At 35.2% G+C, this 18,184-nt stretch overlaps 1 protein-coding gene across 6 annotated transcripts in view; it reads right to left on the reverse strand.

The window, feature by feature from the left end:
* Nucleotides 1–790: 790 nt before the first annotated feature.
* Nucleotides 791–18,184, reverse strand: part of arhgap21b (Rho GTPase activating protein 21b) — a 70,425-nt gene continuing 53,031 nt past the window's right edge. For 3 of the 6 annotated variants that reach the window (XM_055203020.2, XM_055203022.2, XM_055203021.2), the window contains 12 exons: nucleotides 17,060–17,121; nucleotides 16,720–16,853; nucleotides 16,498–16,637; nucleotides 14,871–15,029; nucleotides 14,708–14,786; nucleotides 12,545–12,618; nucleotides 12,343–12,432; nucleotides 12,130–12,255; nucleotides 12,001–12,042; nucleotides 11,535–11,640; nucleotides 6,622–6,653; nucleotides 791–3,699 (listed from right to left, as the gene is read on the reverse strand). In XM_055203020.2, coding sequence (XP_055058995.2) covers nucleotides 2,188–3,699; nucleotides 6,622–6,653; nucleotides 11,535–11,640; nucleotides 12,001–12,042; nucleotides 12,130–12,255; nucleotides 12,343–12,432; nucleotides 12,545–12,618; nucleotides 14,708–14,786; nucleotides 14,871–15,029; nucleotides 16,498–16,637; nucleotides 16,720–16,853; nucleotides 17,060–17,121 — 2,556 coding nt within the window. In that variant the 3' untranslated portion in view covers nucleotides 791–2,187. The other 3 variants (XM_073854700.1, XM_073854696.1, XM_073854691.1) reach the window with 3 other exon arrangements.

An 18,184-nucleotide genomic window follows, 5' to 3' on the forward strand; every position in this document is an offset into this window, starting at 1 on the left:
GGGCAGTTTGCCCTCTTGTGGTATTATATGGAGGACCACAAGAGTCATGCAAAATGTCATAAAGAACCTCAACATTCAACAACCACCCGGACCACAAAAACAGCAATCAATACATTTGTTCAAAATCATTAATTAATCTATAAATAAATAGACAAAGTTAAAAAAAATCATTATGTAACATTTTATTAGGCAATAAAAAGTGTGATTATAAAAATAACGTAGAAATGAAATATTAATCCATTAATAAATAGTTCAAAGTAATATAACAATTTACAAAAACAACATAAAACACTCAATAACTTCATCATTAAATTGCATTTATAAATTCTTAATTAATGGAATTTCAAAATGTATTTCAAAAAGCGATTTAAAAGAGAAATAAATAACTGGATTTATAAATTGAACTACAAATACAGGTTTAAATTAGGAATAAATTCCATTATTTAATTAAGAATTTATAAATGCAATTTAAAATGATTAAGTTATTGAGTGTTTTATGTTGTTTTTGTAAATTGTTATATTACTTTGAACTATTTATTAATGGATTAATATTTTTATTGCCTAATAAAATGTTACATAACGATTTTTTTTGTAACTTTGTCTATTTATTTATAGATTAATTAATGAATTTTTAAACAAATGTATAAATTGCTATTTTTATTGTCCAGGTAGTTATTAAATATTGAAGTTCTTTATTACATTTTGCATGACTCTTGTGGTCCTCCATAGTATTAAGCTGAAATTGATGATTTTATGAGAAACCACATTGAGAAAAAAACAACACAACTAGTTATCAGACAAAAAGGGTTTATTTCCAGTGTTTTACAATGTGCGTCCAACGTAGGAACGAACACAGCATGATACAAACGGTTAGGGAAGCATTGTTCACACACGGGGACACTAAAGACCCCTAGAGATGATTTGCATGTTCACTCCCCAGGTCCCTTAACATCACCTCTGTATTGTACAATACATACAAAATAGAACTTATGCAATGATGATGACTGCAGGTAGAGGAGAAAAGCTAAAACAAGTAATAGATATTTACATTTAAGTTACTTACTTTACAGGAATATTTAAAATTCAAGTCTGGTTAAAATACAGAATGCAAAACCTAAAACAATAATGCATTAAAATAGTGTTAAGACCCGAGGAATGCTGTAGGAATGGAAGAGTTTCATTTTTTTTATTCATGAATGTAATCTGTCTGAGGCTTAAGTTAAAAAAATCATCTTTTTTAATATTTTGTACACCTTATAATTTATCATTAATGAGATGCGGCACTTTAACAATCCATAACCGATATTCAATGAGGCACTTTCATATTCCCAAGACCTGGTTTGACAATCCATTCTTTTCCCATTATTTTTTCCAGCTTTATGCCAGAGACAACAACTGTGTCTCAGTAGTCATAGTATAACAAACAACAACATACACACTGCAAATTGCATCAGAGGGTAGTTTGAAATTCCTTTTTGTCTTTGTTTTACAAAAATATGACGATTCACTGTGCCGAGTATCTGCCATGCTCTGCATTAAAAACCGAAAATTCAAGACACCGAATCCATAGCACGGCACGCAAAGCAGAATAAAGAAAAGCACGAAGAGGGGAACTATGTACACTTCATAGACATCAAAATGGCGGCTTGTTTAGTATTACGACATACAATTTGTTTTGGGACCTCTTTACACTTTCAATAAGGCTTAAGACACGCTAGTCTTCTCAACATCCTACAAATCCAAACTATTGACCTACCTGCTCACCCAAATTCTCAGTTACTTGCCTTTATCTTGCTAAAACAGTGCCGTTGCGTAACTTTTCTAGGATCTCGACTCTAAATTCTAATCTAAAATCTATAATCATTGGGACTTCCAGTTTTCCAGCAATACTGCGGTTCAATTGGACTACAAATGAGGAGCATCTATTCACTATACAACATCGGGTCACCATGTCATTTCATTCACAGAAGGAAGGAGCCTGTAACTCCACGTATCCGTCAGAGAATGCTCAACGTCAACTTTACGCACATTTTCCTTATCTTGTACATAACACACTCTCACTCATGGTATTCGACTCTCAGCCCATCATTGACGCCAACATGGCTTTTTAGCATCACTCATGTACCTTAAAAACTTGTCAGACACTCATAAACCGTGTATATAAAATACACTTACACATGCACACTTTCACAGGTACTGATAGAAACGGGAACGGACCACTTGAGCACCGGAGAGTTTGTGAGGATGGGCATCAGACGCTAGGTTTAAGCTCTTACTCGCTACGTCACCATTGAGCAGCTGACCCGGGTGGAAGTGCGAGGGCCCGGCGGATAACAGGTCCCGTGTTCTCGAAGAGTGCAGGTCCAGCATGTCCAAGCTAACTTCGGGGTTGCTTGCACGGTGTCGCTCCCGAGCAATCCAGTCTCTGATGGAAAAGTCTTGTGAACTGCACTTGGGCTTTAAACGATCCATAGCCGAGAGCTCGGTGCCCTCCACTCTTTGCCAGTCTCCGATTACTGACAATTCGGCAAAGTCACGTTGACCACCCATGGTGTGTCTACGCCGAATGTTGGTTTTTCGCTTACTCCTAGTCTCGGGTGACCTGGTGCGCTGAGATCCCACCCCGAACATGTCGTCGGCGGACGTCCTTAGTCGACACTTTAACCGATCTGTGATTTTGATTCGCCACATGGGTTCGGTTCGCTCTGATTCGCTGCGAGAAGAAGAGCTTAGGCTGCCCGTGGATCGGCCCTTGACCGCGTCCAGTACTCGTGAAAGTCGACTGGATTCCTTGTCACTGCGGTTCCCGTCGGCTGATGACTCGCTGTCTGTTTTCTGTCGACTCCCTCTTTTACGTGAAAGCGTGTCGCATGCAATAATTCGATGGGAGGCAATTAGATTGGGCACATCTTGCAAAGGCTCAGCTTGGTTGCTATCATCAGTTGGTCCTCCTTCTCGACCGACAGCGAACACTGATAAGTCGCTCTCACTGTCCGTCTCCATGGGCCGTCCCTCGCTGATGAGCTCGCTTCTTTCGTCATCGGCATCGTCCCCGCGGCTTTCGGTGACGGACTGCACTTCTGGACTAAATGCAATGGACTCCACCCCTGTGTGGAAGGTCATCGAGGAGGTGGTGGAGTAATCTGAAGTAATCGAGCAGACTTCCGCTCCCAAGCCTGCTCCTGAATTCTCCGTCCAGTGGCCTGGTATTCTGCCATGCCCCCTTCTTGGTACTGAAGCTTGGGAGCTGGTGCTGTTCAGCGTGCCCAGATCTGAGACGCATCCATCATCGTAGTTAGAGGGAGGATCGGATAGGGAACTTTCTCGAATCATCTGAATGTGATAACTAGATTTGGATGTCGTCTTAGGTGAGGGTGTGTTTTGCTGAGGCAAATGTTCAGAGTTGAGCTGTTTGTTGGAAATGAGGCTCTCTCCTGGACTCTGGTTAACATCCTCGCTCCTGTGTAACTGGTCATCGAGTCCAACTTCGCTCTCGGCCTCCTCGGTCGGGTCATCAGCAGGCCAATTTGGGTCATTTTCCACTGCAAGGTCGTTCTTGGAGAAACTAGCGTCCAGGTCATCATCAGAGCTGCTAGGCTGAGGTTTGTCCTTGGGCTTTTTGCGCTTACGGCTGGCAAAGATGGAAGAACGCAGCAGCTCTCTACTGTATTGGTCCTTACCAGACCCCCAGGAACCCTGCTGTAATAAACAAGCACATACAAATCACAAAGTGAGCTTACAAGCTGACCCGAAAGTATCTAGAAATGCCAGAGTTCAAAATATTTCAACGTATTTATATGCAACATGCCCAAAACAAATGTATTGAACCGTGTATTGGCAAATTGAGTTGGAAAGTGCATCGTCTCATTTTGAGCTAGAGGCAAAAGTGTAAATGTCGCTTTTGGTCGACATTAAGGTTTCATAAGTACATAAAGCGAACTCAACGGTCTAAATAGTCATTAAACAACTAAAATGATCTTTATTTGTACCTTTTCTGAGAGGTGTACCGTCCTAAATGCTTAAATCTAAATCAAAGATGCGTCTCCCTCCACTTGCGCATCTGACATTTCGGTATTAAAACATGCAGGAATTATAAAATAAAGTGCAGGACTTGCTTGATCTTTAAAGAGTTGTAAAGAGCGACGAGCCACAAAACCCAATATATACACGTATACACAGAATTACACAGAATTAAGTTTTAAAATATCTGTTTTGACTTGAATTCACGCAGATATAATCTGTTATGTCTTCAGTGAATGTTTGGTTAACTGTTGAGGAAAAATATTGGATTCTGAACATTCTATTAGATACTTGCTTTAAAGTAGACCTTAAAGCTGTGTGTCAATCAAACAGTAATAAAAAAGTTGAACATATATTTTTCCAATAAATATTTACTGCAAAAAATGATTTAAGAATAAATTCTTAGTATTTTTGTTTTGTTTTCAGTAAAAATATCTAAAAATTCTTAAATTTAGATGCTTTTTCTTGATGAGCAAAACGACCAAAAAATTTAGACCAAAAATATCAAATGTAATTGATTTTGTGCATAAAACATGCAAAGAAATCTGCCAATGGGGTAAGCAAATTTTTCTTGAAATTTTCTTGAATTTAGTGTTTAAGAAGATTTTTTGCTTACACGATTGACTGATTTTTTTTGCTTGTTTATGCACAAAATCACTTAAATTTGATACTTTTGGTCTAAAAACTTGATTTATTTTCTTGGGTCGTTTTGCTAATCAAGAAAAAGCATCTTAATTTAAGAATTTTTCGATACTTTTACTGAAAACAAGACAAAAATACTAAGAAATATTTTTCTTGAAAATCATTTTTTGCAGTGTTGTTTTTGACTTGTTGCGTGCCATGTTACTTTTACCAGTGATTTTAAGGTATGCACTGCAAAAATGACTTTTAGTATTTTTGTCTTGTTCACTGCAAAAAATGGTTTTCAAGAAAAAAAATCTTAGTATTTTTGTCTTGTTTTCAGTAAAAATATAAAAAAATCCCTTAATTAAGATGCTTTTTCTTGATGAGCAAAATAAGTCTAGTTTTTAGACCAAAAATATTAAATTTAAGTGATTTTGTGCAAAAAATCTGCCAATTGGGTAAGCAAACAAATCTTTAAATTTTTTCTTAAACACTAAATTCAAGAAAAATTTGCTTACCCCACTGGCAGATTTTTTTGCTTGTTTTATGTACAAAATCACTTAAACTTGATATTTTTGATATTTATTTTCTTGGGTCATTTTGCTCATCAAGAAAATGCATCTTGATTTAAGAATTTTTAGCTATTTGTACTAAAAACAAGACAAAAATACTAAGACAGAAAGTCAATTTTTGCAGTGTGGATACAGTAATTTTGTTTTTAAATGTTCAAAAATCTTTAATTTGATTTTTTTTTTTCAAAATTGACCTTACTGACTCTACATACAGCTCTGTCATGTTTTGTCAGATTCCAACAATTTTTTGAAGTTTTGAAGGTTTTTTTTGAGAATGTCAAAATATAAATGACAAACTTTTGAAAATTGTCTCATTCCAACTCATTTTGCCAGTCACAAATATGTATTAAAATGACAAAACATTTGAGTATTTAGGTAGTTTATGCATTGCAAAACTATACAGTGTTCAAAATGAACACCAAGTATCTAGAATTAAATTTGTAATATGGAATAATGTGCTTCCACACGAAGTCATTAACAAACAGCTAAGAAATGAATAAATTGTTTGCAGATATCCCTTTCTTTAAATTGTGTGCATTCCATTACATACTGTCAACCCATCATTAAATATTTAAGATTCCTAAAGTCTCCAAATATGTTTTTGCACATTACACATTGTTTTAACCCAATTGCTGGATTGTTGTTACTCAACCATAGGTTGAAACAACCCAGCAATTGGGTAATTTTTAACCCAATAGGGTGTTCTGTCCAATATTGACTAGGGCTGCCTGGCCGAAAAAAAAAATCGATGTTTTGATTAATCGGGTTTTTTTATGTGGCCGATTAAAAATCGATTCTCAAAGAGCAGAATTGATTTTTTTCTTTCATATTTATTTCCGCAAACATTGAACGTAAGATTAACTTTAATCTAATTACTAGTCTTCTTCACTAGATGTCACCCTCTTTTTTGCCTTGCGCGATGTTACCAACGAGTGAGAGGCGAGCCTGTCATTCATTCATTCATTCAGTGCTTAAAATGGCAGTTTCATGTGCTTCATCAAAGTTGATGGCACCTTCACATAAAAAGTCAGAGGTATGGAAGCATTTTAGATTTCACAAGCAAGACGACAACATTAGTGTTGTGGCTTTTAATTTCTTTTTATTAATTACACACTTGTAAACTGCTGTTCACTTTTCTTTTATTAATATAGTATTTGTATTAAATCTATATAGACTGAGTTGAATCGAGAATCGAGTCCAAAAACCGGAATCAAAAATTGAACCGAGAATCAAAATCGAATTGATAGCTTGTGAATCGAAACCAAATCGACCTGGAACATCTGAATCGATACACAGCCCTAATATTGACCCAGCTTTGGGTTTTGAACAATCCAGCACTTTTTCAACTGTACCAAGTTCATTCAAAGGCTTTAAAAGATCACCTCTTCTTGCATTTAGTACTCACCTTTGATTTTGCAGAGTCACTGGTGGTTGAATCTAGTGGAAGAGATAGAGAAAAAAGTAAGTAGGCCATTTCAAATGAAATACAACAGGGACAAAGAGCCAGAGACAAGAGAAGACTGAAATATGAAATATCCTGCAGCAGAACAGCACACACAGTTATGTAGAGATCTGACAGATGAAGGTGGCAAAGTTCAGCCATCACATAGAGAGACACGGAGCACAGAGGAATGAATGATGACGAGAACCCGGCAGTAAGACAGGAGGCAGAGCTCATGCACACAGACACACTGTCCACAGTAAGAGAGCGTATATCACTAACACACACACACAGCCAGCAGAATACATTTATAGGCATTCTTTCCCAACTTATACACATAATCAAATGTAGAGATGGATATCTTTACAGCTACATATTAAAGGAAGTGAGACCTGCTGTCTTTTTGTCATGAATGGTAAAAGTTAACTTGATGCTACGGAAGATAAACTTCTGCAAACCCCCTGTACATTAAATGGTAGCATTGCAAAAGATTTTAGTACACTTTATACACATTAAAGGAATACATTTTTTTTACTATGTTCTTACCTCAACTTAAGAGGTAACTTATCTTTTTTCAATTCATGCACTTAAATATGGAAAACATGAAAATGTTTGGTGGCTTCTAAATTCATCCCTGTTTGGATCCTAAGGAATGAATGGGGCTAGGCTAAATGCTAACACATTCACAATGCACTGTACAAAGATTAAGTGCACACATTGAAAAAAGATAGCTACGTATTAATTCATCTAAGTTGAGGTAAGAACATAGTAAAATATTGTAAAACTGTGGTGTTTTCCTTTAAGAAATAGTATGACCATACAGAGTAGGGATGTTCATTTCAGTTAATTTTTCCGACCGCAGTTTGTTAACTGAACATTAACTAAATTGCCATTTAATTATTAAATTGTAATTGAGTAAAAATCATAGACTGTAAAAAAAAGATGGACGACGCAACGTCGCTTCCTTCCATTGTAATGAATTGAAGCCAAAAATGTCCAAACATAGGCGCTGACATGTGACGTAAAAATTTCAGTTTGGAGCCAGGCGCAAAAGGAATCATCCGTGGAGCCAGAGGTGGTGCCGTGGTATTAAACTTCCGCCCAAACGCTTACGCGCCCAATTCAACCACGCCAATCATAACGACATGGCCCGTTTCTATAGCATCAAATTACTAGCTAAAATTAAACTTAATCACAAAAATGAACAACTGAACATATATCAGCGTGATAACCAGTGTTGGGGAAAGTTACTTTTAAAAGTAATGCATTACAATATTAAGTTTCTCCCCAAAAAAGTAACTAATTGCGTTACTTGGTTCCTTTCATGGAAAGTAATGCTTACGTTACTTTTTCTTTGCAGGTGTTTTTTATGATTGAGAAGTTCTCATTCAGAAATTGCATATTTTCATCGTGTAAATCTACGCAAATACCTTCAGTTTAATGCAGTACATTATTTATTACATAAAATTAATTAAACTGAAAAGTAACTCGCATTACTTAAAAAAAGTAACTCAAATATTAATGTGAACATTTAGAGAGTAATACATTACTTTACTCGTTACTTTAGAAAAGTAATATTATTACGTAATGAACGTTACTTGTTACCTTAAATGACCAAAACCATCTTTCCAAAAAATGTATTGGAAGTGTAAATCATTTTTTATTAAGAGCCGAGTCCATTTATTTGGATGGAGAGGGTGCGGTTTATGATTTGTACTGCAGCCAGCCACCAGGGGGCGATCAAAGAGCCAGCGGCTTCACTTTTCAAGATTTATGAAGCACACACGGTAAAAATACAGTTGACGCTTGTCTGTGACCCGGTAAAAACAATACAAACACTTATTTAATTTAAATGTGAATCAAATCAACAACAAAACCAGGGTTTAATACGCAACAGTACATTATCAAAGAACACGCGATCAGTCCAAATGATTAATATGCAAAAAGGGCGGATTGTCTCTTTTTCATCTACCACAGTGGCCATTTCTAAAGCAGGACACATTTCAAAAGTTTTGCGTCTTTCGCTGTTTGTGCAAAAAAATTTGTTTATGGTCCGGGTCAAGGACAGAGACATTCAACAAAGGTTTGTCCGGACGCACGTGAGACGAAGACGGACTGCTTCATCTTGCGCACACAAGGGCTTCTCTGTGCATCTTCCAAAGCATACTCAAGCACGGCCAGAAATTCTTCGGTTAACAGTAAACTGGTCAAAATGAACACCCCTAGTATAAAGTCATTTATTCATGTTTAAATTGGAAACATAAACATATACTTTTCTTTTAGGTTATTTAAAATGTATGCCACAGGATAGATTAGCTATAATAATCTATAATACTAAAAATATTATAGTGTAAGATCTACATTTTATAATTCACCCCAACACGTCAACGACAATAAACGACTGATTCTACACTGTAAAAATAATTTGTTGCACTTAAACTTTTAAGTTTAATCAACTTGAATTTATAACTAATTTCAATTTACTTGACTAGTGAGGAGTTGCTATAAATAATAAAAATAAAGTTAAATTAACTTCAATTTTTTTTTTAATAATTTATAGCAACTCCTCACTAGTCAAGAAAGTTTAAATTAATTGCATTTTCAAATTTATTTTTTTACAGGGTACTCACTGCAATCCTCTATCAGCGTGAATGCCCGTTTACTTTAAAAATCACTTATTTGGGGAAGCACATTTGTGTTTCGGGGTACATCAGATTGTCAGCGCAGAATATGAAGATGCAGAATGAGTCAAAGCGTCTATGAGAGACTATGACACGGGACAACATGAGTCAGATATGACAGGAGGGCAGAAAGGGGCTAAAGGGGCACAAGTTATAAGGTGGTAGAGCAGCTAGAGGGAGGATCCAAGTCCTTTAGATGGGCTACTGCACCACTCGAAAGCCCCTTTGCTCACTCTCCATCCTTTTGAATGGTATGAGATTAATCTTGCACTTTGAACGTGTTTTATGATTAAAGCCGGCTCAGCCCCTCACCACACCCCATCAGACATCATCATGACAGTAACTGTGTGCCACATGACTGGAGGAAATCCTGGAGACCGTACCATGCTAGAACTCCAAGCGGTCAGCTTCAGAGACAACGAGAGACAGCAAAGAGGCTTTTCAGACACATGACACCATCACAGCTCTGTATCCTCTCTGTTAATAATAGTCTTTATATAAGATATGAAACGTGCAACACGACGATGACAAACATCGACTTCTCTGACATTCTTTTTTTTTTGGTTCGTTTCTTTTCTGGTGTGTTTGCCCCGGATTCGTTTTCAATTTATAAGAATCGGGGATTTCTGCAGACTAGGCAGCTACACTGGGGACAACACTCCTCCTTCTTCCTACAGTCCCAGCTGTCCATCACAGACATAACAGAGTCCATCAGTGACATCACCGATTGATAGACGCCGCCCACTTGGCCTGTGTCAAGATTAGGTCATGTGTGAGCAGTGCTGGACAGTGACAAGGCAGAAGAAAAACACTAGAGACAAGATGGGTCAGACTTGGGTGCTTTATCATTCATTGATTGTTCCTTTCTTTTGGGAAAGAACATGCCGGGTTAGCACAGGAGAAGGGGAAGGAGGAAAAGAACTGAAAGAAAAGGAGGAGTGGAGTCATAACGGAGACTAAAGCATTAGGAAGGGATGACAATATGAAGTTCAAACCAATACAAACCAAAGCAAAAGAAGAATTCTGGAGAAATCATAGCATTAAAATAAAGACAACCAGTCAAATCAATCGACCGAAAGAAAACGTCAAACAAAATTAAGGTGGATTCATAAAGCTTCACATACACAGGAACTATTTTATCCAATTTTCGGCTAGTTTATCAAGTTTCACCAATGCAAAATTGCTAAAATAGTTCAACTTTACATATGCACAGAGACATTTCTTGCAAGCTTGCTACTGTTTGTTTTAAACATTCAGAGATCTAACAGAGAGTGTGTGTTTGATAATCATCTTAAAAGATATTACACTGCAAAAATTATTTAAGATTTAAATTATATTTTCAGTAAAAAATTCGAAAAATTCCTAAATTAAGATGCTTTTTCTTGATGAGCAAAATGAGTAAATAAGTCTACTTTTTAGACCAAAAATATCAAAGTTAAATGATTTTGTGCATAAAACAAGCAAAAAAAAATCTGCCAATGGGGTAAGCAAAAAAATCTTGAACATTTTTTTAAACACTAAATAAAAAAAAATGTAAGAAAAATTTGCTTACCCCTATTGGCAGATTTTTTTTATTGTTTTATGCACAAAATCACTTAAACTTGATATTTTTGGCCTAAAAACTAGACTTCTTTTCTTGGGTCGTTTTGCTCATCAAGAAAAAGCATCTTAATTGAATTTTTTTTAAATATTTTTACTGAAAACAAGACAAAAATACTAAGAATGTTTTTCTTGAAAATAATTTTTTGCAGTGTAGCGTGAAGATGGACACGACATACCCGAACACTCAGATCGCTTCTCGCTTTAAGGTACATTCACAATATAAGCAACTAGTAGTAGCAGAGCAACGCGATCTAATTGATATCAATGGAAGCTCGGCGACATCCGGCGAAACAAGCGACAGGGAGCGTTGACGGATAGACAAAGTTGAGAAATGTTTCACTTTATGCAAATTATGAGCGACATTTGGGGGCGACTACCAATGAGAACAAAGCAAGGGAGTTTACGTCACAGTTACTGGAGTGGACGTTACTCATTTGTTTATGACAACTAGATATAGAAACGCCTCTTTTGAAATAGATGAGCGACACAGATTATGCTTATAATGTGAATGTACCATTAGTCTCTGAATTACTTCCTGACCTGTAGTTCTGATCTGAACGCTAAATCATGACTGAACTGTAATGGCAAGAGTACCTGAGACGTCTCCCGGCGACGGAGCCGTGCGGCCAATGTTGGTCAGTAGATGGTCGATGTTGGGCACAGGCTGCGACTGAATTGTGCTTTCCTGCTCCACGGTGGTCTGATATAGACAAGGAAATAAGAGCAAATAAGAGAAGTGGTGGGATCAATAAAGTGATCAAAGCCTGTTGCTGATACTAAAGAGCAGGGTGATCAATGAATGGCTGATATGATGAATGACAATGTAAGGTTAATCAAATTTTTTTATTGAAAGGCTTTATTGTTGCTGTAGAGCTCTACATGTAATAAAATTATATTTATTAACCAGTCTGAAACATTAATTTTGGATTATATCATTATGTACACGAGTAGACGGTCATTCAATATTAAATGGCACAGTATAAATGTGCTGTGGCCACTTTGAGGATCTCAAAGTGAATAAGACCAGCAGAAATTACAGATATTCAAAATAAACACTCACAGTTGGCTCTTCATCTCCATCGTCTGTGAAAAACCAATCATACTGTAGGAGAGAAGAAAAATGCTCATTTCAGCAGCATTCAGACATAAGGCACACAATTTAAAAAAAAATGCAGAGCGCTGTGCTTACTTGCTGAATGAGAGTCTCCACAATCTTGTATTGATCAGGCATGTGTGTGACCATGTGGGTCATGTTGTCCTCCGATGTTCTGACAAGAGTTGGGCCAAACACAATGGCCAGGTTACGTGGCTCCATCTAATCAGATACAAAAAAAATGAGTTTTGTGATCTCCGTATTTCTCGAAAGTTTTTTTAGTGGTCCTGTCCTGTTTCTCGTTCATACCTTGTTTTTCTCACAGTTTTCAGAAACAAGTTTGAGGTGTCCAGAGAGGAACTTGAGTGTTTCGTAATGATGGTCTGGCAGCTCGTGAATCTGGGAGGAATAAACACAGTTGGTTCATTGAAAGGATTTATTGCAATGGCTTTATGCAATCTTGTAAAGGTCAATATTTCTAAATGAAAAGAACTCTTCAGATAAAGCGTACCAGTCTCTTCAATGCTTTTAACCGCTCAACGGGATCCTCCATTCGATTGGCATCAATGAAGTTGGAATATTTTTCTAAAGCGAGAGCAAACAAGCATTATTAGATCATTGAATCATGTAAATGTTCTACATACCCCGCAAAAAAATTAATGTCTGTCTCAGTATTTTTGTCTTGTTTTCCAATATGAATATCTGAAAATTCTTTAATTGAGATGAACTACTTCCTTACCAAGTAAATGTAAGATATTAAGTCTTGTTTATTGAAATAAATGATGAAAATCAAGATGTTTTTTTCTTAAAACAATTTAAAATATCTGCCAGTGCAGTAAGAAAAATCAACTTAATTCCAGCTTCAACTTAATTCAATAAACTTAATTTAAGTTGATTTTTCTTACTTGGTTACCAAATAAATGTATCTCAATTTAAGAATTTTCAGATGTTTATATTACAAACAAGACAAAAATACTATTTTTTAAATATTTTTATAAAATTCATTTTTTGTAGTGTATTATAAAAATAAACATTTGAGATTTTCCTATTAGGAAAAAATGCATTTACTAAATTTCCTAAGCATCATTGCACAACTTTAAATTTCCACAACTGTCCATGGAAATGCAAAATTTCCCTCATATTTATCCATGCACTGCAAAAAATGACTTTCTTACTTAGTATTTTTTTTCTTGTCTTTGAAAGAAATATCTAAAAATTCTTAAATTAAGATGTATTTTCTTGATGAACAAAATGATCTAAGAAAATAAGTCTAGTTTTTAGGCAAAACATATAACATTTAAGTGAATTTGTGCTTAAACAAGTATAAAAATCTGTCAATGGGGTATGAAAAAAAATCTTGAACTATTTTCTTACACTGCAAAAAATGACTTTCTTTCTTAGTATTTTTTTCTTGTTTTTGGAAGAAATATCTAAAAATTCTTAAATTAAGATGTATTTTCTTGATGAGCAAAATGACTTATAAAAATAAATCTAGTTTTTAGACAAAAAATATACAATTTAAGTGAATGTGTGCAAAAATACCTGCTTGTTTTAAATATCAATGAGGTGAGAAAAAAATCTTTGTAATACCACAAGCTTTCTTTTTTCTTAAACACTTATTTCAAGAAAATGTTCTCACCCCATTGACAGATATTTTTGCTTGTTTTTAAGCAAACATTCACTTAAATTTGATATATTTGGTCTAAAAATTATACTTGTTTTCTAAGGTTATTTTGCTCCTCAAGAAATACATCTTGATTTAAGAATTTCTAGATATTTGTACTTAAAACAAGAAAAAATATTAAGAAAGTCATTTTTTGCAGTGTAAACACTTAATTCAAGAAAAATTCTTACCCCATTGGCAGAATTTTTGTGCTTGTTTTAAGCACAAATTCACTTAAAGGGATAGTTTACTTTAAAATGAAAATTCTGTCATCATTTACTCATCCTTGTGTTGTTTTAAACCTGTATGAATTTATTTTTTCTTATGAACTCAAAAGAAGATATTTTGATAAATGATGGTAATGGTAAACACACAGCAGATAGTGAAATATTTTATTAGATAGTGACCATTGACTTTCATAGTAGGAATAAAAAAATTATGGATTTTAATGAGTACTGTCAACTGTGTGCTTACCATCGTTTATCAAAATATTTTCTTCATCATTTATCACAGTACTTCCAAAATATTTTTTCCCTACTATGAAAGTCAATGGTCACTATCTGCTGTGTGTTTACCATCATTTCTCCAAATATCTTCTTTTGTGTTCATCAGAAAAAAGAATTTTATACAGGTTTAAAACAACATGAGGATGAGTAAAAGATGACAGAATTTTCATTTTAAAGTGAACTATCCCTTTAAATTGTATATTTTTGTATAAAAACTACTTTTTGTCATAGGTCACTTTGCTTATCAAGAAAATAAATCGTGATTTAAGAATTTTTAGATACATAGTACTAAAAACAAGACAAAAATACTAAGAAAGTAATTTTTTGTAGTGTGACAACAGGATCCCTGACGAATGTCGTCCTCTAGGAGGAGTCCTTCCTCCACAAATAAAGAAAACAGCTTTGGATACATGCTGTTCTCTTCAAACGTGTACATATTTTCACAGGCTTTTTAATAAAACCAAATGAATGATCTCTTATTGAAAACTGTGATCATGTGTCTCACCATTAGTAAACAAAGGCTCTGGAAGTTTCCTGAAAAAGGACTTGAGCAGACTGCTGATAACATTGAGATCTCGCCATTTCTGCAGAAGCAAATGCAATAAAAGGGATTAGTGTTGTGATTATGGTACGCATGACATCACACATTGATCTAACGGTTCACTCACATCCTCCTGGATATCGATGTCTGTCATGCCTTTGGTGTCTAGTTCCTCCTGCATGCTAGAGATGGCAGTGTTGTTTCCAGGAACTCTGTAGATGCCCGTGTACTCCAATCCTCTTTCCTCCACCAGCTTACAACACACCTCCACGATTAAAGGTACAAACTAAAACATACAAATGTCATTAGTACCAGGGATAATGTATAGGCAGCCAGTTGGTCATCGCAGAAATAAGCACTGATAGTGTGATCAGGTGTGGTCTTGTATATCAAGGGGTTTATTTTACAATATTAATAATCCGCTGCCTGTACATTATCCCACTTATTACACAGCTAATTTTTATAAGTAAGGTAAGGAACATTAAATATTTATTTGAAATATTTTATTAGCTCATTTTAATGAATGAAGACCTTCTGCAAGGAAACACGTTTACTTTTAATTTTAACTCTTTCCCTACCATTGACGAGTTAATTAAGAGAAAGCGCTTCCCTGCCAATGACAAGTATTTTCGGCAATCCGCAATACCGCTATTATCCACCAGGTTCGCAACTTATACAACCTGGAAGCAACGCCTCACGTGAAAGAGTAAAAAACTGTGAATGTTTTGAATCTGATCTCTATCAAAAGTCCTTCACAAAAATTTTATTATCTCAGCTTTTTGCTCAAAATTTTGTGTTTTTGAAGAAACATCCCATATTTGATAAAAAGAGAACAAATCAAGGTAGGATGAAACTTTTTTTGTTGGAAAGCAGAGGGTTTGTTATTTCATTTGATATATTGTATGTTTATTTTATTCAAAGAAGAACAATTTCTGTAAGGCATTAAACTTTTGCGAAAAATGCTGGCGCTGGCTGGCGACTTTTTTTAAGTGTCATTTAATGTCATTAACATCTGGTTTAATAATTTGTAAATATAATGTCATATATTTTATTAAAAGATATATCTATATTACATGTTTGTGTAATATTAAAGGTGTAGCGAAGGATTTTCTCGAATTTTAGAAAAGAACCGCCTTCTCCACTTAAAAAAAAATGCAATTGCACAACCCTCCTGATTGACAACTAGGAGGACCAAAAATATTAAATTTAAGTGATTTTTTGCATAAACAAGCAAAAAATCTGCCAATAGGGTAAGCAAAAAATCTTGAAAATTTTTCTTAAACACTAAATTCAAGAAAAATTTGCTTACACCAATGGCAGATTTTTTTGCTTGTTTTATGCACACTTAAATTTGATATTTTTGGTCTAAAAACTAGACTTATTTTCTTGAGTCGTTTTGCTCATAGAGAAAAAGCATCTCAATTTAAGATTTTTTTTATATTTTTAAAAATATCAAATTTAAGTGTGCATAAAACAAGCAAAAAAATCTGCCAATGGGGTAAGCTAATTTTTCTTGAATTTAGTGTTTATGAAAAAAGTTCAAGATTTTTTTGCTTGTTTTATGCAAAAAATCACTTAAATTTGATATTTTTGGTCTAAAAACTAGACTTATTTACGTGGGTCGTTTTGCTCATCAAGAAAAAGCATCTTAATTTAGGAATTTGTTTTCTTAAAAATATTTTTTGCTGTGTGTAAATCTAATTTACCCTGTGAAGAACATATCACGGTCATATTTCACCACAAAAAAGTCTTACTCTATTATTCTGTGCAGGGGGGCAATTATCCAATCGGACTCCAAACGTGACACCAGGACTGGGTCTCTTATCCTGGGGCTTTTTCTTCATTCCTGGAAGTCTCCTCCATGCACCTTTATCTCTTGGAGGACTAGAGTCATCTGACACACACATTTCTAATGTCAACACATTTCACTGAGATCGGGCAAACACAATGTGTTATTTCAGAGTGCTATATATTACCTTTACTTCGATCTTGTTCATTTCTGGGCGAGTGGGGGCTCTGACTCTTACTGCTGCCACCCAGCAGTGTGTGTCTAATGCTGAGAGATGGCCGGGAGGTCTTTGGTGATGGCTCTGTTTTACTGCTGGGAGCACTATAGCAAACATATACACAAATTACTGTACACTGACAGCCAGACTTACAGGTTTTAAAATACATGCAAAGAAGGAAAAATTAAATAGTCAAAAACAGACATAAGTTCTGTTCCAAAACCTAACAAGCTGATTTCATATATTTAGGCATCAGAGGCATACAAACTTGTCTTGAAAATGAATATGCTAGACATTGCACACTTCTTACCTTATTGATATATACTCTTTGAGCTTTCTGTTTATCAAATCAGTGCTGGTTATGGCAGCATTCTGAAAACACAACACAATCAAACATTGAATGCAAATCTCGGGTTATAGCAAACACAAATCTGCTTGTGAGAATTGAAGAGAAGCAGTTGCTCTGCCAAACAGAACGAGAAAATCAACATAGGTCGCCTTATAATCCTCACACCTTCAGCAAACAATGACACCTTTACACTGATTGTGTTGTAAAGACATTGTGTTGTATTAGCTGTAAGCTGGTTTTCACATGGATATTTCCAAGTAAATGGTGTCATAGTTATGTAATACAGTACAACGCTTGTGCTGTCAAATCTGTGGGTGCAGACATCTGATGATAAACTCACAGAAATTTCAAGTTAATGACATTATAAATTGAGATTAAATGGCCATAACATCGGGGTACATCTATAGTACAACCTAAAACACACATTTTTCATCAAAACTATTGCATAACAAATGTAACTGTGGGAATAATGTTGTCCAAATCCAATCCAAAAATCTAAATTCTGTTATATTTTTCTCAATCTTTGTCTAGAAATTGCAAAACCGTACGCGTGTCATTTTATAAAGAAGCTACTCAAGCTCACATTTAAAGGATTAGTCAATTTTCTTAAAAAAAAAAAAAAAAAAACAGATAATTTTTTCACCACCATGTCATCCAAAATGTTGATGTCTTTCCTTGTTCAGTTGAGAAGAAATTATGTTTTTTGATGAAAAAATTCCAGGATTTTTCTCATTTTAATGGACTTTAATGGACCCCAACACTTAACAGTTTTAATGCAGTTTAAAATTGCAGTTTCAAAGGACTCTAAACGATCCCAAACGAGGCATAAGGGTCTTATCTAGCGCAACGATTGTAATTCTTGGCAAGAAAAACAAAAAATACGCACTTTAAAACCACAACTTCGCGTCTTCCTCCGGTCCTGTGACCTCAAGCAAAACGCCATCACTTCAAGAGGTCACGGATAGGGATGCTCCGATCAGGATTTTTGCAGCCGATCCTGATCACCGATTTGTAATCTTTGTGATCGGCCGATACCGATTCCGATTTTTTTTTAAGCTGATATGCAAGCTCTTTGATGACTAACTG

The sequence above is a fragment of the Misgurnus anguillicaudatus genome, chromosome 2, assembly GCF_027580225.2.
Source record: "Misgurnus anguillicaudatus chromosome 2, ASM2758022v2, whole genome shotgun sequence".
Lineage (NCBI taxonomy): Eukaryota > Metazoa > Chordata > Actinopteri > Cypriniformes > Cobitidae > Misgurnus > Misgurnus anguillicaudatus.